The sequence below is a fragment of the Medicago truncatula genome, chromosome 1, assembly GCF_003473485.1.
Source record: "Medicago truncatula cultivar Jemalong A17 chromosome 1, MtrunA17r5.0-ANR, whole genome shotgun sequence".
Classification (NCBI taxonomy): Eukaryota; Viridiplantae; Streptophyta; class Magnoliopsida; order Fabales; family Fabaceae; genus Medicago; species Medicago truncatula.
In genome coordinates, this window is record NC_053042.1 from 41,571,909 (window position 1) to 41,593,983 (window position 22,075).

At 32.7% G+C, this 22,075-nt stretch overlaps 3 protein-coding genes across 5 annotated transcripts; 1 reads left to right on the forward strand and 2 right to left on the reverse strand.

Moving 5' to 3' along the window:
* Window positions 1-5,177: 5,177 nt before the first annotated feature.
* On the forward strand, window positions 5,178-8,061 carry LOC11411085 (pyrrolidone-carboxylate peptidase). 2 transcript variants are annotated; one of them, XM_003591187.4, is made up of 5 exons: window positions 5,178-5,335; window positions 6,277-6,608; window positions 6,971-7,075; window positions 7,155-7,202; window positions 7,630-8,061. In XM_003591187.4, the coding sequence occupies exons 2-5, from the start codon at window positions 6,336-6,338 to the stop codon at window positions 7,882-7,884; spliced, it is 681 nt and encodes a 226-aa protein (XP_003591235.1). In that variant the 5' UTR covers window positions 5,178-5,335; window positions 6,277-6,335; the 3' UTR covers window positions 7,885-8,061. The 2 variants fall into 2 exon arrangements, with proteins under 2 accessions (XP_003591235.1, XP_024638818.1); XM_024783050.2 differs by lacking the exon at window positions 5,178-5,335 and adding an exon at window positions 5,368-5,499.
* Window positions 8,062-11,781: 3,720 nt separating this feature from the next.
* Window positions 11,782-12,665, reverse strand: LOC11407508 (zinc finger CCCH domain-containing protein 3). Its single transcript, XM_003591189.3, has 3 exons — window positions 12,358-12,665; window positions 12,198-12,276; window positions 11,782-12,107 (listed from the first exon to the last, which is right to left on the reverse strand). Exons 1-3 carry the CDS (start codon window positions 12,535-12,537, stop codon window positions 11,998-12,000), a joined length of 369 nt encoding a protein of 122 aa, XP_003591237.1. The 5' UTR covers window positions 12,538-12,665; the 3' UTR covers window positions 11,782-11,997.
* A 1,120-nt stretch (window positions 12,666-13,785) lies between these two features.
* Window positions 13,786-17,702, reverse strand: LOC11406490 (glycogen synthase kinase-3 homolog MsK-1). 2 transcript variants are annotated; one of them, XM_003591190.4, is made up of 13 exons: window positions 17,546-17,702; window positions 16,936-17,093; window positions 16,737-16,829; window positions 16,246-16,305; window positions 15,864-16,136; window positions 15,712-15,786; window positions 15,560-15,616; window positions 15,303-15,443; window positions 15,174-15,224; window positions 14,807-14,902; window positions 14,625-14,708; window positions 14,331-14,433; window positions 13,786-14,220 (listed from the first exon to the last, which is right to left on the reverse strand). In XM_003591190.4, exons 2-13 carry the CDS (start codon window positions 17,053-17,055, stop codon window positions 14,138-14,140), a joined length of 1,236 nt encoding a protein of 411 aa, XP_003591238.1. In that variant the 5' UTR covers window positions 17,056-17,093; window positions 17,546-17,702; the 3' UTR covers window positions 13,786-14,137. The 2 variants fall into 2 exon arrangements, with proteins under 2 accessions (XP_003591238.1, XP_039685607.1); XM_039829673.1 differs by lacking the exon at window positions 17,546-17,702 and adding an exon at window positions 17,474-17,495.
* Between the last annotated feature and the right edge of the window lie 4,373 nt (window positions 17,703-22,075).

The window sequence follows — 22,075 nt, forward strand, 5'->3', positions numbered from 1 at the left end:
TCCAAAATCAAATACATACTTTTTAATGAATAACAACGGAACAATCTACAAGCACAACATTAAAAATTATACTCTGCCCATCTAAGGAAGACCAAATTTGACCAAACCATCTGCCACTTGATTAACTTCTTTAAAGACATGGGACCGTCGACAATCACCGGCTCACCGCCCTTGATAGAAAATTGGTTAATTTCAGCCACCAATTGCGCACAAGCTGCGACTGCCCCACACTTGGATGTGTGTGGCACTTTGTTTAAAAAAAAAAATGAAAAAATTGCATTGTATGCGTTTGTTTCTTTTTTTTCTTTTTTTTGGTAGATGTATGCGTTTGTTTCTAAAAATTGGATATGAAAAAAATGCTTATATCATTATTGTATACAAATTAAATCCTATTTTTATGGGTAAATATAAATTTATGAGTTTATTTTTGTACACTATCGGTATAAAATTATTATACACATGTTTTGATGTGAAAATACATAATTTTTCTTTTTCTAACATCAAACAAGTTTTATTATTAAGTTAAGATAAATACAAATGGTACTAAACCCATCAATGTGATGAGTAAAAGTAGTACTCAACTTAACTTAAATAATCCATAGCCCTCCCCCAATTAAATGCTGCAAAAATACTATTTCAAAATACAATATAAAGGATTAACAAACCATTCATAATGTTGTTTAGAGTGGTCGGAGGTGGTGGTAGCACACTTTTTTGGTTAGATAATTGGGTGGGGGGTGTGCCATTTCAGGTGCAACTTTCTCGCCTCTTTGATTTAGTTGTTGACAAAAGGGTAACAGTGCAGGAGATGGAGAGGAGAGGGTCGGTTGAGGGCGGTGGTGCTTGGGTGTGGAGGAGGCGTTTGCTGGCGTGGGAGGAGGAGTTGGTATCCGAGTGTGTGTCTCTATTGCACAATGTTGTTTTGCAGGCCCATATTCATGACAGGTGGCGATGGATTCTTGACCCTATTAATGGCTATACCGTTAAAGGGACTTACATATATCTGACGACGGTGGAGGCTCCTACTGAGCCCGATTTGTTTGATGTGTGGAAGAAGCAAGTCCCGCTGAAGGTTTCAGTGTTTGCTTGGAGACTTCTTCGCAATCGGTTACCAACTAAAAACAATCTTTTCCGCACGAGAATCATACATCAAGACGACACGACTTGTATAGGTGGGTGCGGTTCCTCTAAGACTGTGGATCACCTTCTCTTTCGTTGTGATTATTTTGGTACGGTTTGGCATCTTATATATTAGTGGCTAGGCATTTCTTTCATAGCTCCAGATGCCGTTACAACTCATTTTCATCAGTTTGGTCACTTTGCGGGATTACCGCGATCTACATATTCTTTTCTGACAGTAATCTGGATGGCTAGAGTCTGGGTTATTTGGAAGGAAAGAAACAACATGATTTTCAACCAGAAGAATGCTGACTTGCATCATTTAGCAGACTTATGTCTTTTTCTTGGCTAAAGGCAAATGTACCGACTTTCACTTTGCTGACTTGTCTTTTTTGTTAACAAACACTTGTAACGGTATTTTGGTGAGTGGTTTTTTCGGCACACCTTGTGCGAATGAACCACCTTCGGTGATCTAATATATTCCATTTTTGTTTGTTAAAAAAAAAAATCTCTTAATTGTATGCACCACCTTCCCCACAATTGAAGATTTAGATGCAAAGATTTTATCATTCCTTACTTTCCCAATCGACCAAAGTACTGTTTGCCAAATTAACCCCTTTCCTCCCCTTACCCTTCCGGTCAAAGAGGCAAAACATTTGGAACAACATCAGTAAATCCCCCGGAAGGACTAAAACTACACCAAACGACTTGAAAATTTTGTTTCCAATTTGTCAGGCAAACGCGCATGTAACACACAAGTGATCTTCCACTTCCCTCTCACAACTGCACCACAAAAAAGATGGAGCTTTTGGTTCCCCACCACAACTCTTCTCTTGAGAAAATTCACCCAATAGAGCACTTGCTAAGAGAAAATTCCTCCTTATGCATGTCCCAAAGAAGAAAGAGTAGAAAAGGAGTTGCTCATAATATTATAAATCGAGTTTACCGTATATGGACCATGGTTATTTGCCAAACAACTCCAATCATCTTCATTTGGTGACAATAAGATTACATTGTCTTGCTCCTCATACTCCTTGAATGGAACTTCTTTTTTTTTTTTTTTTTTCATACTTCTTTATTTATTACTTTTAAAAAAAAAATTAAATATGTTATTGGTCCTTACATTTTTCTTGGCTAAAGGCAAATGTATCCACTTTCCTTCATAGACAGATCCAAACGAACCAATAAATAATGTTTTTAAATTTTTATTTTTATTTGTAATCAATAAATAAAATAAATTTTAAAATTTTAATTAGAATATTTTTAATATGTGGCATGCCATGTCATTAATGAGGCCACATGGCGTCTGATGTGGCGTCCTCCGTTTGTCAAATCAACAAAAATTAACAGCAGGGACCAAATGTCACTAACGGAATAAAAAGTAAGGATTTTAAAAACCTTTATTGAAATGTAAGGACTATTTTCAAAGTTGCGTAAAATGTAGGGACTAAAAACATATTTAACCTTAAAAAAAATGACATTGTATTCTATTTTTTTTGTTTAAATTATAAATCGAAACAATTTAAAATGAACTAAGTTACAATTTAACTATTTTTTCAACATTCTTATAAAAAAAAAAAACTATTTTTTCAAACATGTTTTCTTTCTTTTAGTTTTGTATGTTATAGTTTACATAAATTTAACTCATGGACTTTATAAGATAATTATTAATTCCATAAAAAAAAAATTGTTGATTTATATGAATAATGTATTATAATATGTATGAGCCAATGTTCGAACTCCAACACCCTCATTTTAATAGCTGAATTTCTAACTTTTAAACTATTTGATAAAAAAATACTAATTTAATCATTCTGATTCACTCACGTCGAACTATGTTGTTGTGTCCAATGAACCACTAATCCTTTTATTTTGAATTAAATCAATTACATTACGGTATGAAAAACAGTTAAATCACAACCACTGATATTTTCTATTTAAAACTGATCTATGCAACCTACGGCTACAACTACCCAACAGCAATTTAGCTGTCCTCCAATAATTGTTGTTTTTTCAACAAGAATAATTCAGGGTTCATTCCTTTTCCTTAAAGTTATAGGTCTACTACTATAGTACATTAATAAAATAGTATACAGAAAGAATAATAATAAGTAATAACAAAAAACCCGAGGAGACAAAGCAGAGCAAAGTGAGGGTTCTTTTATTCCCCTTCTTGCTTTATAATAATTCGTTTGACGACCTCATTATTCACTTCCATCATTGCACAATTAAGAATAAGATGTATGAAAATTTTAAATAGAAAAGATATTAGATGTCTAGTTTAATACGGATGTTTAAAGAATCAAACATTTTATGATTTCACCTCCTCAATATTGAAGGGTTTTACTATCTCACCACACGGCATCGTACTAATAGATTTGAAATTAAAATTATTCACCCTAGGTCTAGATTTTTTTATATAACAAGGAGGTAGCACATAAACAAATTAAAAATCTTTTTTTAAAAAGTGGTTTTTTTGAGTTTTAAACAAATCAAAATAGCACTAGATTTTTTTATAATTCATATACAAAATCTATTTTCTTTAAAGTTAAAACAAATGCACGATAATGTACTAATATGACATAGTTGGTTGGATGCCTTTGATTTTGATGTTTTTGGGTATCTTTGTCTATATCTTTCTCCTAACCAATAATTATCTCTCATCAAAATAATTTATTTTATTCATTTCATCATCACTCTTTTTCATCTAAAATATACTAAAGTTATCAAAGTTACTTAAGTGCCACCCTAAAACTTGAGAGATGTGATGTGACCCCTAAATGGAATTATTGTAGCTACCTGGTTGGTGGTGATAGCTTGGGCAACTAACAAAAAAAGTTCATTAATGAACTAATAATGCAACTTCATAAATTGGCCCAAAAAAGAAATGCAACTTTTTTTTGGTGGTCAAAAAGAAATGCAACTTCATAAAGAGTATACTAGGTAATAAGTAATACACGTTTGGAGGAAGAAGAAGAAGAATATTTTTTTAGGTGTGGATTGACTATCATAAGGACTGTGTGCTTTATTTGTTTATTTTATGAAAGCGACTCGCACTTTCCAACCTGTGCTTATTATTTCTTTTCTAAGGGAAGGAATTTATTATTATTATTATTACCAACATTTAGATGAGAATTTTGTGTCCGTCTATCCCGTCTTATTGCGTTAATGAGTATAAATTACGAACAATTTTTTTTATAAAATTTAATTAAAAATATTTTGATTTTGATTAAAATTATAGATATAGATAATAAATTTTTTGTACTTTCATATTGCAATAAACTATATTTTTTTTCAATGATAACAATAATATACAAATATAAATATATCCCCTTCAACAAAATACAACAAATATAATATACATTTTTATCTTTTTAAATAACCCCAACAAAATAGTATTTAACTCAGTTGATAGGTGTTTGTCAAAAAAAAAAAAAATCAGTTGGTAGGAACAATGCATAATATATTCAAAGTCGAGGGTTCAAACTCCAACCACTACAAAAAAAAAAATCAACTTTATTTAAAGATATAAAAAGTCAACTTTATTTAAAGATATAATTTAAAATGAAAAGGATGAATCTGCAAAACGTAAAAGGTGAATTTGCAAACAAACTCACAACACCCAAGTTAATAGCATTCCACAGAAAAATGCCTACAAATAATATGATAAAATCTAAATAACCAGAATACCCATGCTTTTGGATCTGCAACGTTGACGCCCAAATCATTAAATGAATTTGTGATTGTCTGAAGTTGATCTTTCAATACGAACCAAACGAACACCACACAACAAAAGATGCGAAATCAAACAACGTCGCACTAAAATCACGAAAAAACACAAAAGAAAAACTTGATGTATGTGGAAATCACTTATTTAGATTGAAAGAAAGGAGAAAAATTATACCGAAGGTGATTCAAGGTCAAAAATTAACCTAAGATCACCTCTCCTCCATATGTGAAAGAGGAAGAAAACTTAGAAAGAATAGAGAGTTTCTCTCCCTAAAGAATTAGGGCCATGCTATACCATTTTGAGACGTTTTTTCGTATAGTATAGATTTCTTAAATTGCATATATTTTGTTTATTTATATATTTTTGCCTGTGTCACTTTTATTTCTAAATCTAATCGGTATCTTCACCAGTAGTTAATTTGCTTTGAGTAGATAAGACTGTCATCTCTGAACTTCAACATTTTTATTGTCTTCATTCCATTTTCTGGTAAGGAATAGGATTTATTTCTCTCTCTCTCTCTCTCTCTCTCTCTCTCTCTCTCTAAATTCTGTTTCTTTTTTAATTTCTCTCTTGTTAATTAATAATCCTCAGAAGAAGGAAAAAAAAAAAACATGTTTATTCTTAATTATTATGTTCTTTTGTATTTCGAGGTAATTAATATTCCTTGTTCTTTCATCATTTGGTTGCGTGATCATCATAGACTATTATAGTATTTCTATGAAACATGTTTTAAATTAATTTGATCTTCTTTGTGTCATCGTTGAAACTGTTTTTTCATCAATTATTACTCTTGAAAGTTGAAACCTTAAAATTTGCAAGATTATGTCACGACCCAATTATGTTTTCATGTTGAATACTGTCATTAGGATGTCTGGGATTACAAAATTGGAGTCTTTTCTTTTGAGTTCTTGAGTGAAATGGATGAACTTTTTCATTTGATCATCTTCTCTGATTTGTGTTCCTTGTAAAGTCTTGAAATTTAGTTGAGTGTTTTAGTGTATTGTTGTTAAGATTTTAAGTTGTGGTTTGATTGTGTTGCACTATGATGCTTAATATTGGTGAGAATCGCGGTCAACTGACGCTGATGTGGGTTCAATCAACAATTGTGATCATGTTGTGGTGATATCGCAATTGGATCACAATTGTCGCAGAGACGTTTAAAATTTTGATGTGATGATATCGCGGTCCAAATTGTAGTCGCAGACTTTCTTTTGAACCCCCGACTGCTGTTAGTTACTTGTGCAACTTATCAAAATAATCATTTTTATAAATCAAAGTTTGATAGCGTGACGTGGCTCCTAGTGTATTTTGAATTGATGATTTTGGATTATGATGTAATGTTTCTGTATATGATGATATGGTCCACTTGATAAGAAGGTTTGGTTTTATTATCAGTTTTTACTCATTTTGCTCATCATTTAATGCAGGTCTTTTAAGCAATACTTTCTAATTGAAGCTCTAAATATTATTAGACCATCATCAGCAGATGGGGTCCGAAGGTCCTTCAGCTGCTGTAACAACAGTTTATATAACAGGTTTCAAGAAATTCCATGGAGTTTCAGAGAATCCAACGGAGACAATTGTGAATAATTTGACGGAATATGTGAAAAAGAAGGGTTTGCCAAAGGGTTTAGCTATTGGGAGCTGCAGTATTCTTGATACTGCTGGACAAGGAGCCCTTGTTCCGCTGTACCAGACATTGCAATCTGCCATTATTGCCAAGGAATCTGAATCTTCAAGTTCCAATAAAATTATCTGGGTGAGTTGCCAAGGATCCCTACTCCTTAGTCATACTTTGTCCGTAGGTTCTTTTATTAATCCTTCTCAAGTTTTATTTATGTAATCATATCAAGTTTAATATCTCTATGAAATTTTTCACGGATTACTTAGTGTCTTAGTAATCTAATATTTAAAGCAGCTGTATCCTTGTTTAGATATGATAATATAATTATGGAATTAACCACGACTAAAGATCACTGGAATTTGACATGGAAGTTTTTAAAACATAATTAGCATAGAACTGAAATAATGGTAAGAAAGTTCTAGTTGGTTGAATTCAGCTATCTTGAATCGTAGTCATTTGATTATCATGAATCTTATGTTCTGGTAATGTTTGTTCAGCTGCATTTTGGGGTTAATAGTGGTGCAACAAGGTTTGCTATAGAACGTCAAGCTGTCAATGAGGCTACCTTCCGTTGCCCTGATGAAATGGGATGGAAGCCACAGGTTAAACTTGTTTTCATCAACACTTTTAGGCCTGATCTTATTATCCTTTAGTGACAGTTCCATAAAAAATTTATTGCAGAAAGTTCCCATTGTTCCTTCAGATGGCCCGATTTCAAGAATACGGGAGGTAAATTGGATCATTGGTTTTCTTTTGCTTTGTAAATCAATGTTCTCTTGAGCTCTGTGTTTGGTACAAATATTAAAATGTTGAGGTTTATTTTATAATATCATTTATTTTGGATCCTCAGAAATATTTAACAGCTTACCATTCTAAGAATCATTTAGCAAGCTTTTCAATTATCTTTGAGTCCTTGGTATCTAGAAACTTTGTGCTCTTCATTTTCAAAAACTTGTGAGGTATAGAGAAATTATTTTTTAAGCAAGTCTTTGCCTCTTGATGGAGGCATATAAGGTACAAGTGCAAAGATATTAGTATGCATAGTTGAAGACAACATGAATTGCTGCATCAAGATTTTGCCTTAATGACTGTTCCATGTTTTTGAGATGCGGTTGTCATGCGTCCTAACTTTGTCTTTTGTCCTAACTTTATGCAGACTACCCTTCCCGTGGAGGAGATCACCAAGACCTTGGCAACGAAAGGTTATGATGTAATGACATCTGATGATGCAGGAAGGTTTGTGTGCAATTATGTTTACTATCATTCTCTTCGGTTCGCGGAGCAGAACGGAAACAAATCCCTTTTCGTGCATGTGCCACTCTTCTTCACAATAAATGAAGAAACCCAAATGCAATTTGCTGCTTCCTTATTAGAGGTACTTGCTAATGTTAGTAACACCCAGCTCATGTAATTGTTCTGGTGTTGCCGTGCTTCTGAGAATGGGTGACTGTACAACCTTGAATGAAATGTTATAAATTATTGTGATTGTCATAATAATAAGATATTGTTATGAAATGGAAATAAAAATGGTGACGAATTTGTTTTAGCCCTTAAAATGCTGAGGCAAGTTGACATCTTCAACACTGCACTTGTTTTTTCTTTTGATTGTTTATGAATGATTTGTAGCCGATAAGTATGTCTCGGTAAAGCTGAAAGCTAGTAGTAATTTACAGAGTGTTTTTTCGGTTTGATGCTCAATAGGTTGATGAAGCCATTCTTTGATCAGATAAATTTGAGGGTTCATCTAAAGCGGAAAAAAAAAAAAATCAAACAATAGTATTTTAACTATTATGATTTGTTATGCTTATGCATGTGTATAATGCCAATAATTAATTTGTTTACCAATAGTTGATATCATTCACTTGACTCTCACTCAGTAGTGATTGAAGGAGCCGGATCCGATAAATCCATTGATAACCAACCTATTGAATCAATGAAAATAAACAATAAAAGAAAAAATCAAGCAGAATCTAAGTCCTTAGAAGACAATGAAAGTAAAAATCAAGCAATTAGTCTGTGTTTGGAGTCAAGTTACAAACTCCTTCAGATGAATCAACTTGTGCATTGACACTCAATTTAACATTTCCAAACAAGTGCTAAGAGGGCATAATCAACTGTCCTTATAAGCAAAGTCTCATTTTCAAATATTGGCCAACACATCAAGTTTAACAGCGTGTTCCTATAAAGAATTTTAAAATGGTAATGCATGTGTTGAGAGGAATTAAACTGCTTAATTTGGATATAAAACAAAAGAAATGAAAAAATTGTCAGTAACTCAAACATTTCTTTGATTTTAAACAAAGGAGTTGAAACACTACCTAAAATCGGAAAATTTATAAATTTTGTTTTTTTTGTTAGCCCCCGGTTCTGACGGGAAGGGTACCCTAGTGATTCGGAATTCAGCTGAGAGGTAAATAAAGTATGACCAATAATTAATAAATACTAACTCATCTTACACGTAAATTTGATAAATGCAAACATTCATCGCTATTTTTCTCATTTCTTATTTCATATTGACTAATCAATCTTCTTGCATACATTATCTAGCTTTATAAAATTGATTTTGTAGAAATAATTTTGATTTTTTATTATAAATGAGTTTAATGTAAAGTGATTTATGTTTGAATATCGTCCCAATATAATCGATACGAATGAATGATGTTTGGATATTGCTTTTTGATGTGCAAATGACCAAAATGAGTTTTAACATGTGTGTAGATCAATTTTCTCCTTCATTTACTTTTGATTAAATTGACAATAAAAAAATATTAAATTAGCATAATTGCTAATAACAAAGTATTCAAATAAAAATAAAAGTAGGGAATATTTGTTAAACATGAAGTACTCAAATAAAATTGCAAGTAGAGAATATTATATAAAGTACAATTCGAAATATTACTGCAAGTTTAATTATTTTTCTTAAACTCTATAATTTGATCTTAAACCAAGTCTCGAACATGATTCATCAAAAATGAAGAAAGTATATTCAAATTTTAGGATAAATTCAAGTTTAACTGGTCTGTGATAATTATCGTGATGGAGGGCTATGTTTTCACCTTCGTAATGATTGAAATCGGCATCCATTTTAGCATTGCTTCAAATAAAGTTATGTATATGTTTCAGATGAAAGTCTTTAGCAAATAGTCCAGGCAACTTGACAGCTTACGTCAATGTGACATTGCGAACAAATGTTCATTTTACTTTTCTTCAACACTGCTCTTATTTTTCATTTTAATTTGCTTATGAGTGCATTGTTACCGATATGTTGGTCTCAGTAAAACTAAAAGCTGGTAGTAATTTACAGTGTTTTTTTAGGTTTAATGTTCATTGCTCAATAGATTGATAGAGCCATTCTTTGGTCAAATAAAATCGAGGGATCATCTAAAGTAAGGAAAATCAATGATTATAGTATATTTATAACAGTCCAAAATGTGCTAAGAGGGTTTATTCAAAAAAAAAAAAAAAAAGTGCTAAGAGGGTACAATCACCCGTCCTTTTCAAATATTAGACAACACGTGACCACATTATCAAGTGTAACTGCGTGTTCAAAGGAATTGAAACACCTCCTACAGTCCTATGGGAAAATTGATAACTAGGTGGTATTTTACATGGGAAAGGTTAATCCTTTTCCATGGTGGAAAAGTTGGAAAAGTTGGATTCAATCATTAGATTAAGTGAAGAACATATTCTTAACATACTCTCTCAACACTAGATTTTTCTTCACACTATTTTCCAATAATTTTTAAAAATTCTGAAAATTAATTTTCAGAAATTAAAAAAATCAAAAAAAATTCAGATAATTTTTTTTTTAAATTCTATAATTCATTTATTGAATGTTAGAATTTTTTTTTGAAAAAAAAATTCCAGAATTTTATTTCAAAATATTTTCAAATCATTGAATATATTCTTCACTTAATCTAATCATTGAATCCAATTTTCTTACACACAATATCCAATGACGTCGCAATCATGTACTTTTCTCCTCTCTTTTTTGTGTTGAAATAGCTTCTCACACATACCACCTTTCTCTAATTCTCTCAACCAAACACTAACTGGCCGAATCCTTTATCTTTGGTTATTTTGAACCAAAGTCGCTGTTAAAAAAGAACGCCAACAAAATTCATGCGATTAAATTTCCGAACATTTGATTTCCAAAGAATTGAATTACTCTATCCAAAATTATGTTGGTGTTAGTTGTCTGTTTTTCTGCTAAACTGCGGTCTCATACTCCTGTCATATTTGCTGCCTTACTGAAACTCAATGGGATATACAAAGGTATAAACCACATGATACTTAAACCATAAAACACTCTACTGCCACCTAGGATGTTAACTAGAGTATCTAAATAGACAACTTACTTACAAGATTACACTTGTTACCCAAGTAAATCAACTTTGGCTGACTTGTTTATTTCGAAATCACCTTGACAGCAGAAAATTGTGTCCTTCATATAAAGACTTCATCATTCAGGTGTCTTAGTATTAAGATTTTCCTAGTACTAGAAACACTGACACCTAAAAACTAGCTAATTAGGAGCTGCAAGAAAACCGTATCAACACAATACGACAATACACCAAAACTCTAAATAGCCTTCAGAAAGCAACAGTGCAACACCACTATTATCCATTTGTCATTCCTTATAACCTCTTTTTCCTTTTTACATCAACAAACCAGTATCTATATATTTCAATAAGATCACACACAAACCATCAAAACCAACTCCCCTCCATGTTTAAGAAACACTACAAAGAAATGCAAATCTCATTCCCCCAAAGGACGAAGCCCGTAACAAATTTGTAGCCGATATAAAATACACAAATCCTACACTGGTTGTAACATGACTCTCCATGTCCACGCTCTGTTACATACCATACCACCATCATTACCACCAAAACATTCATCAGGTCGATATCTAATTCTCAACTTTACTAAAGTAAACAAAGCAGCCTCGATGAGCAAAAAAGTGTTTGAACTTTGAAGCATCAAACTCTACAACAATGAAAAGTCACATCGTGTAGCACAAATAACATAGGGTGTGTTTGTTTCAAGTTCACTAAATTTATTCCTAGGAATAACATTCCTTGGTTAACATTATAATCTTCCCATGAACCTTAAAAATAGGAAGATTAATAGGTAATTACACATATTTATTCCCATCTCATGGAAACTTTACTCTCACCCTTTTTTCTTTGGGAAAATATTTGTATTGAACATTTTATATAGAGAAATAAAATTTAGAAAACTTGTAACAAACATAGATATGTATATTTCAGGAAGCTATGAATATAACTTGAAAGAAACGCACCCATAGTGAACAAATCTATTGATTGACACTTAGATTAGTGGAGGAAAACTCATGAACACAAACAGTAGTTATATGTGTATAGAGGAGAGATGGAAACATCATAACAAGGTAACATTTAACAATATTAGTAGAGTTGTAATAACCGGTAAAGAAACTGAAAATCAGAAGTATTTATAGCAATAAAATAATGGGAGGCCCAAAGGTAACGCACAAATCTATCTATCCCCAGTCGAGAAAGGGGAGGTTGGAGTATCCAACTTCAGGAGGAGGCTGCAGTGACGGAGGTAAATTGCCGAATGAGACACCCATGGTATCTCCTACTATATTCCCTACGTACATGTATAGTACATAACATTAATTAATCATGAATTCAACAACATAAAGAAAGAAAGAAAGAAAGAAATATTGGGGTAGCTGACCTGGTGTTGTTGTTATTGGTTGTTGTTGTTGTGTATTGGGATGAAAATATTTGCAAGAATCGCCGTAACGACAAAATCCCTAAATATATATATAGAGAGACAGAGTTAATAGCAGTAAGAAATGATAATTAATGTGGATGCGAATTTAAATTGATAGTACCGTGTTGACGAAGTGGAAGCAGAAGGGTGGAATAGGGTTATGGTGTTCGGGTTTGAAGGAATCGTACCAACGAGATTTGGCTTGTTTGTGTTGAATACCGGCAGAGTGGCGTTTCCGGTCTAAGTGTGTATCTTGAAATTGCTTATCGCAATACTCACAGTAGTACTTTTTCATTGCCATTTTCCCCTCAACTCCAGCGTAGATTGAAAGGAATTGGTACGGCGTCGTCGCGTCGTATATAAAATATTATGATTCAATGCTGGTCAAGTCTAAAACTTTTTAACATTAAATTCTCTAAATTGATTTTTGAATAAACAATCAATTTAGTTTCTAAAATATACATCCGCAAAAATTGATATTTTTATATTCATTGATGGTCTATAATAAAGATCATATACATCAATTTTTGCTTATAATAGTGACCAAAGAGTGTATAAAATAGTAGACTATAAAATATATTAAATTGTCATTATACTCTGCTGTTAAAATGCTATAGACTAACATGACAGATTCTGATATATTATGAAGACTAAAACGATGGATTTTATATATTTTAGAGACTAACTATCTTTATATAATTTATGAACTAAATTGGTAAAGATACTTAAAAGTACTCAACTGATGAAAATTATCTTGAATAACTAGAATCGCAGTCAACCAATACTCGTTTACATTTGCTGTACACCAAAAATCCAACCAGTGGAAACCGAGACCAAAAATTATGGTCTTAGTCTTAACCGTTGATTATTAGTAGGAATTAATCAATTCTAAAACCAAAATATTTAAATTCCAAGTTCAACTTACAATCAAATCAATTTTACTTTAAAACAACCAAACATTTCAAAATCAACTCTACACTTCCAAAATTAATTTTGGCTCTTCCAAAGAACCAAACCAACACTAAAGAAAACCAAAATAAACAAGAAATATCCATGAGAAAAAAGAAATAAAAAAAAATTACAGGAGAACACATGTATTAACTACTCTGTCTTCTTCATAGCAGATTAGAAGAGCAGTTTAGAAGAAACTAAACAGAAATCACAAAAAATCTTTAGACTGATAACCAGAAGAAGACCATACTTTCATCCACAGCTGGTTTTCCATTCACAACAAGTGTAATTTCCAACAAATTTTCCCAGAGTAGCCTTGACCAGAGGAGCCATTATTCCCTTGACCAAAAGAGCACAGGAATGAGCACCTAAACAGCCAAAGGCAAGAAACTGAATTGTGCTCTTTGAATGATTACCGAGTCCTCAAGCAATGTCCTTTATTTCCTGTCCTATTTTCTTTTGGTAGAAATGGCAAGCACCTAGAACTGATTGGAATTGCAAGTGTAATTGGTACAGCAGACACAAGTCAAGGTAAGATCTGCCAGTGGAGTTTAATATTACATAATAGAGCAATTACAAGCAACGAGACCCGGTTGTATGTTGAAACTAACTACATAAACTACCAACACAAAGGAGGCAAAACTAGATTACGCAATAATCCGTCATTATCTCCACAAATACAAATACAAATACAAATATTGATACAACATTTAGATAATTGTAGACACTTGTCTTCTATTGCATGTTACAATCTGCTGTGATACAGGAAAAGGGTATTCTGAATACCCATATAAGGGTTGGGTAATATTGGGTAGCATATATCTCTAAATTTTCTATCACAGGCAACCGAATACAACAAAGATACTAATAAATATCATATCATCAAATAGAATGAACGTCTAGCGTTCATATGGAAACAACACTTGAGTTTTGTTACATTTTACGACATATTACAAGCCAAGAAACGGGCATTGCTTCCTCGCATGCTCTGGAACCAATTTCATCAAGGTCTCGACTGGAACTCCTTTCAGCTCTGGTACACAGGCACCAATAACACAAATTCAGTTACAAGCCCAGAACTATTGATGAAAATATACAATCACCAAAGCACAAACACAACAGCCTATTCAAAAATCAACATACCGTGAGGTTTGAAGTTAAATAGTGGTGGGAGGAAACGGCCAGTTGGCAAGCGAGCATTCGGGTCACGAAGCTCGTCGAAGAAAGGATGGGTCAAGCAATCTAACTGCAGCACGTAAGCAACAATACAAAAATTGTATTATATATACACCATCAGAGGATGATAAACAGCCATTGACTAGCTAGATTAGAAACCATAAAGCTGCCGAATAGAACCATTACATGACTGAGGGAAGCACAGTTTTAATTGTTTAGAAAAGGCGGGTTTGAAAGGTCTACAAGAAATAGTATACTCACAGCTTGGCACCGCAGGTTTGGGGAGTATTGTAATAATCTTGATACCAAATCAACAGCTTCTGCAGGCATGCGCTTATGGAAGATCTAGTAACAGTGTAGTATGGTTAATAAGGAGTTTCAAGTACATTAGTAAGATGAGCTTAAGAATAAAGCATGAAATGCTATAAGATTCATTTTATTACCTTGTGCCATGGATGTGCTTTGATTTGAGGGAATTTAAATTCGGTATAATTAGGATTCATGCATTTAATTTCTTCTCTTGTCGGAGTTCCCAGAACCTATCAGAAAAACAATAAAAGGGTCATTTACATGTAAGATACCAGCATTGTGTTAAAAAGCAAGGCCACATATCCAGCCGATCAACTCAACAATCAAGCCAATTAATTTTTAAAAGGGTAAAGCAGAGACAGTATCCACCATTCAACATGCATTCAATAATGTTGCAACTTGAATTATTACCCAAGTATATCGAGCTAAAAAAAGTGATCCAATGCAAATAATAAAATATTTACAGCAATAATGAGAAGTTAGAAAGTAAAAAAAAAATACCTTGATGATCTCAACAAGCTGATCAACTCCACTCTCACCAGGGAACAATGGCTGGGTAAAGCAAATAAATATTTCAATTAAATACACTAAATTACAAAGTTATAAGAGATCAAATCAATGGCACCAAACCTGTCCAAGCAGCAGCTCAGCCAAAACACAACCAACAGACCATACATCAATAGCTGTAGTATATTCAGTTGCTCCAAAAATAAGCTCGGGTGCTCTGTAGTATCTAGAACATATATACGATATATTTGGTTCGCCTTTAACCTGTCAAAAGTCAAAATAAGCTCAAAAAAATAAACTACCATCTAACTAAAGACAACAGAAGGTTGAAGAGAAACTAATGAAGGATGAAGCAGTCATGCAGCAAGCATGTAACATACCAAGACTTTCGCACTTCCGAAGTCACATAATTTAACCTGGTGGGTGTGTGGATTGACCTGCATTGAAAAGCGTTCAGTTAGTATTTTCCACCCAGTAGTCTTAACAAAATAAATTGAAGTAGGGTACATGCACAATAAAATAAAGGTCATACCAATAGATTTTGAGGCTTGATATCCCGATGACAGACTCCAATGCAACGATGAATATAAGATAATGCTCTAAAGATCTGCGACATACCAACAAAATGATTGCAACCATAACATGGTAAAAGCTGATAAGGATGGGTGACCGTGACTGGCATACCTGGTATGTATAGAGCTTCACATAAATCATTGGCATCCTTTGGTTCAACTTGCTGTAATGCTTAATCACACGATGAACTGTTTCAGGAACATACTCAAGTACCAAATTCAGGTATAGTTCATCCTTTTCCGTGGTTGAAAAGAAACAATGCTTTAAAGAGACGACATTTGGGTGATCAAGCAGTCGCATTGTTTGCAATTCCCGGTTCTTATACCTCTTGTCTTGAAGAACCTTTTTGATAGCCACGGTTTCACCGGTTTCCAGGCACTTAGCCTACAATCATAAATGATATCAGAACTAAGGTCATTGTATGCTACTATGTTGAAGAGGATAAAGTAACGCAAGTCATCTAGTCGACGAGATACATATTGACTATTGTTACCTGGAAGACAACTCCAAATGATCCATGTCCTACAACACGCTCTGCCATATAGCTTATAGTCTGAAATAATAAGATAAAAAATTCCTCCAATGTAAAAATATTAAAAAAATGAGAAAGAAAATGTAGAATATGATAAACCACACCATATGATCTCATAGAGCATTATCAGTTCATCACTTATTAACAATTAGTAAGATACTTGGTAATCATGAGACATAAAAAACAAACATGTTGGACTAGATAACCAGTCATATGCCAGTCACTGTAAACAGATTCTAGTTAGCACGCTTTGAACAGGCATAATTCCGAAACCCTGAAGATTTTTTTCATTTTTTAATGCTTCAACTTCAAGGACAAATGCAACTAATCCTAATTCAAGACCGTAACAACTATTTTGTAGGGACATTTGCACACAACTGTAATAGCAAGCTGGTAAGAAGGTGCAAGAGTTGAATGATTTCAAAGCGCACAAACATAGTGAGAAGGTATACCTGCTTTGGCTGACCATTTCTACCACCAATGGTAGTGACAATGATATGTCCTGTCTCCGTTCCATTGCCGTCAACAACGGTGGCTTCCATTTCCTACAAGAGATGAAAGATGTAAGCAAATTGTCCTGAAATTCAAAATCAACCAAAAACATACAAAAATAAAATTAAGTGTGATGAATTAACAGAGTGAGCATCTTACTCTATCATCCCTAATTTTCATATCACTCATTTCCTCTGGCAATATATCATCAACACCAATTTCACCATCACCAAGGGATTCTTTAAAACCTGAAGTTGGTGCAACACCAACCGACGCCATCGCCACTGAAACCCTTTCAATTTTAATAACTCATCCACCTGCCAGAATGAAAAATGCCATCACACTCAAAAAACATTCCTTTATTATAAAAATTGAATTTTTATCAAAAACCAAATAGACCCACATGAATTAAAAGCCATAAAAGTTGAAATCAAACTAGCCCAATTATTAAATAAACCATCTTGCGACCAAAGATCAATCAATCCCATGAAAACATCACAAACCCTAAACTGAAGATCGTTGTAATTGAACGGGATCTAAATTAACAAAACAAAATTAACGAACACAGAGAGACAGACAGCTATGAAAGACAAACGAACATGAGCTACATCAGAGAGAAAATTGAAAAAACAAAATTAAGGAAGAAAAAAAGCATAAATAAAAATAATCAAGAAAAAATTGAATGAAGAAAATATACAATTTGGGATGGAGAAAGAAGGAGTTGGAAATTAGATCGAAGACATAAACAAAAACAAAAGTACATACATACCAACGAAACGAAAGCAAAGCATGTGTTGATGTGAATGTTGTGTTGTGTGATGTGAGGGACAGTTCTCTGCTTTTTTGTGTGGTCTGCTATAATGCGCTGGTGACAGTCAAGGAAGAAACACAAACACCCACTCCAATTATTATTATTATTTTTATTTTTTATTTGTCAGGTGAATAAAAAAGAATAGAAAAATAAATGTATGTATAGTGTGAACGTGAATGAAGTCTGGCTTGGTTACCTAAACTTTTGACCGTTCAAACTTCAATGTTCAATGAAATTCTAGTGACCAGTGTGTGTATATCAGTTAGTAAACAATTCATTATTTAATTCACCACAAAACTAACTAGAAGGAACATAACATGGATTATATTTTGTTTTTGGCGCCTCCATTTACCACATTATGTGACACAACAATGCTTAAATAAGATGACTTGAGTTTCTAACGTAACTAAGGCTGTAAGTTCGGATTTAATTTTAAACATTTAACAACGTTATAATTTTCGGAAAGAGTTTACCACTTATTTAGATCTTATAAACTTAAGGGATTAATCTCCACAATTACGCTCAGAAAATATTTGATTTACATTAAAAAAATGACAATATATGACAATGTTAATGAATATTATCTACACTTTACTAAATTAGATAGGGAGTAGTAGTTATGTTTCTAAATGTAAGTTACACTTAAGGTATGTTTGGTTATGTGTTGACAAAATTTAATTTTGAGTGAATTAATTATAGTTTAAAGTGAGTTGAAATTACCATAATTCATGTTTGAATACATTTATGTATAAATGAGTTGAATAATAAATTTAAATGGTAAAATCAATTACTCCCTCCATCTTTATTATTATTTTTTCTAAATATATCTTTAATTAATACTACTAACTTGTCTTGAAATATATCCAGTGAACATAGCTCAGTTGGTAGGACAATGCATTATTATATGCAGTGGACGGGGTTCGAACCCCGGACACCCCACTTATTCACCTTATAAGGTGAATTCTAACCACTAGGCTACCTGACAAAAAAAAAAAAAAAACTTGTCTTAAAATATGAAAAAACAAATTTAATTGCAATAACATTTTGATAATATTAAAACACAAAATGGACAAATTAATTGCACTAACAATTTTTCGTAAAAAATGTGAAAAATGCAAAAGCAATTTATATATACGATGTATATAATCAAAAGTTTCAAATGAAATCAAATCTGAAAACAAAATCAATTATACTCAAGACCAACTAAACATATTTTTGTTGTCTTTGTGAGCTTAGTTCAGTTAGTAGATGTATAATATATGCAAGGTATGAGGTTCATACCCCAATCACCACCATAAAAAAAAACATATTCCGTTTGACTCTTTTAAAAGTGAAACCAAACATAAGTTTAGTAAAAAAAAAAACTTCGTTTACAAAAATTAACACGAGTCTCTTTCAAAAGTATCTATAATTAATTTACTGTTTTTGATTTCGTCGTTTGACGAAAACTTTAATGGAAATATAATTTTGACCAATGCTTCATTGCTTCTAGTCTAAACTCAAGTGCCCCCTATTTACTAAGGATCTTGATATTTATACCCCATGATCCATTAGAGAGTTTCTAAACATTCTTTTTTAACGATCGTTGGCATGATGAGGCATAAATTGTGAAGTTGAAAAGCTATTAATCTGTTCTTAGTTGGTAGGGTAACTCTTAACCAGGGTTGTCTTCTGAGTTATCTTGGGCGTTTCCAAACCACTACAATTCCGTTTTTTATTTGCGAGGAGACGGTTTAAAATTGCGGGAATTTCATTTTGGACAAATTTGGCAACCTAACTATAAAGGTCGTCCAGGCATTCAAAATCTTGAGTTCATTAATTAAGTTATAAGATGAAGTTGGTTTGGAGTATAGCTGCTCACAAAATTATTTTACACATGTACGCCCTCCGGTCACTAATATAAGCAAAAATTCACTTTTAAGATACATTCAATTAATGATGTATGTGACATATAATAAAGACCGCATACATCATTAATTGAATGTATCTAAAAAGTGGATTTTTGCTTATATTAGTGACCGGAGGGTGTATTTAATAATGTGTTATCACAACGATTAATAAAAACGATATTTATATTCTTTAATTAATGTGGCAACACATTATAAATGAAGTATTAAACGATAAAATGTGTAAAATAGTTTTTTGATTGGTTATGTATCTTTAAAAATGTATATTTCATTTGTCTCAAATTGTAAGCAAAAAAAAATCAAACCACACCTACTAACAAAACTACTACCTCCGTTCCTTTTTAATTATCACTTTTTCAAATTTTACGCAAACCAAGACAATCAATAAATGATACTACTTTTGATACAATTGTTTTTGATTTTACTATAATAGCCTTATTAATTTAATATTTCATTTCATATGTTTCTCTCTCCGCAATAAATATATAAGGGTAATGTTGGTAAAACAATATTTAATTTTGCATTGAACTTTGACAGTGACAGTTAAATAGGAACAAATTTTTTCTTTAAAAGTGACAGTTAAAAAGGAACGGAGAGAGTAAAACATAAGAATCTGAAGTATAGTTTTTTGTATTTTCTTTGGAATAAGTTTCATGGGAAGAAGTAAAAACAATTTTTATTGGCTATTGATTATGGAGAAAATGGAAAAGAGAGAAAATTGAATGTAATTTGCATTTAATTTCATGTGAATAAACAAAAGCTTTTCATGAAAAAGATAGTTTTTTTATAAAAAAAAAAAAAGATTAAATAGGATACAAGTTTATCTTTTTTGCTTACAGTTTGGGACAGAGAAAATAAGTTTTTTTCCTTACATTTTGGGACGGAGGGAGTACATGCTTAATATTTAGAGGTAACCACTATTTGCCAAAACGATGCGGCCAACAAAAACCAGCCTTGCTCGGTTATTTACACGGATAATGTGAGTTTTCCCATCTGTGAGGGGTATGTAGTGCCCTACAAAACGATGTGGCCAACAAAAACTAGCCTTGCTCGGTTATTTACACGAATAATGTGAGTTTCTCCATCTGAGAGGGGTATGCAGTGCCCTACGTTTGGCCTTAGTCTTCCACTTCGAGGCATGTTTTCGTTGATGTTATTTACACGTGCACGACTTTCCCATAAAATTTATGGCTTTGCGATTAAAGCCTTCTTCGTTCAGTGTCACTGTAAACATAAAGCACGAGTTAAATTTCCAATTGTCCAATTTTACTGAGTTTTGACCAAGTTTGATATCTTTGTGACCTTCATGTACTTCGGTAGACTTGAGAAAGATTCTACTAAATCACATTCGATTGTATTTACAGCCGTATAACCCGCCATCAGTTGAGGGAAACTTATATGACCCTAAATTGTATGTTTGCCAATTTCAGCTCACATGTCATTTATTTTTAGGTATAAACAAAATTATATGGTAAAAGAATATCAAAGTTTGAGTGGATCATTTTTTTCTTCTTTTAAGTTCTTGGTCCAAAATTTCAAGTTTATAAATTGTTGTACGTTTATGCTAATATATATATATATATATAAAAGTATTTGAACCTTTTGTTTTTCTCATAGTATTATGAAAGAAACAAAAGTGAATGAATAATTCTCATTAACTGAAAATGAAGTAGGATTACAACTTATATATGAAACAAAAGATCTACTGCAACTAACATATACTAACTGTATACTAACACAGTCACTAACTTGTTCAGCAAGTTACTTATATAACTAAGTTGTATCATCACTAATCACTTCATTATGCAATAGCCTCCCACAAGATGGAGGTTGGTAAATATCTACCAATCCCAACTTGGATAATAGAGTATGAAAAGGCTGAGGTAAGAGAGATTTAGTGAAAAAATCTGCAATTTGATTCTGAGAAGTGATAGGAAGTAGTTTCATCACACCAGCTTGAAGTTTCTCTCTAACCAGATGACAGTCTATTTCAAGATGTTTGGTTCTCTCATGAAAAACAGGATTGGCTGCAATATAAAGAGCACTTTGATTATCACAATAGATGACAGGTGGCTTAGTGTAAGTAAGTTGCAGATCTTGAAGAAGATAAAGAAGCCACTGCAGTTCACAAGTAGCTGCTGCAAGAGCTCTATACTCAGCCTCAGAAGAGGATCTTGATACAGTTAACTGTTTCTTAGTGCGCCAAGAGATGAGTGATTTTCCAAAAAAGAAGCATTGTCCTGAGATTGATCTTCTAGAGTCCAAACATCCAGCCCAATCAGCATCTGAGAAACCCAGAAGTTGAATAGTGGAATCTCTGGGAAAGAGTAATCCTTTGCCTGGACAACTTTTGAGGTACCTGAGCACTCTCATAGCAGCAGTGTAATGTATTTGTGTTGGCTTGGTGAGAAATTGACTCAATTGTTGTATTATAAAGGTAATATCAGGTCTTGTTGTGTTCAGATACAATAGTCTACCAATCAATCTCCTATAAGAAGAAATATCTTCATAAGGAGGACTGGAATCATTATGCAGTTTGATAGAAGGATCTGAAGGAGTGGATACTGGTTTAGAATTGACA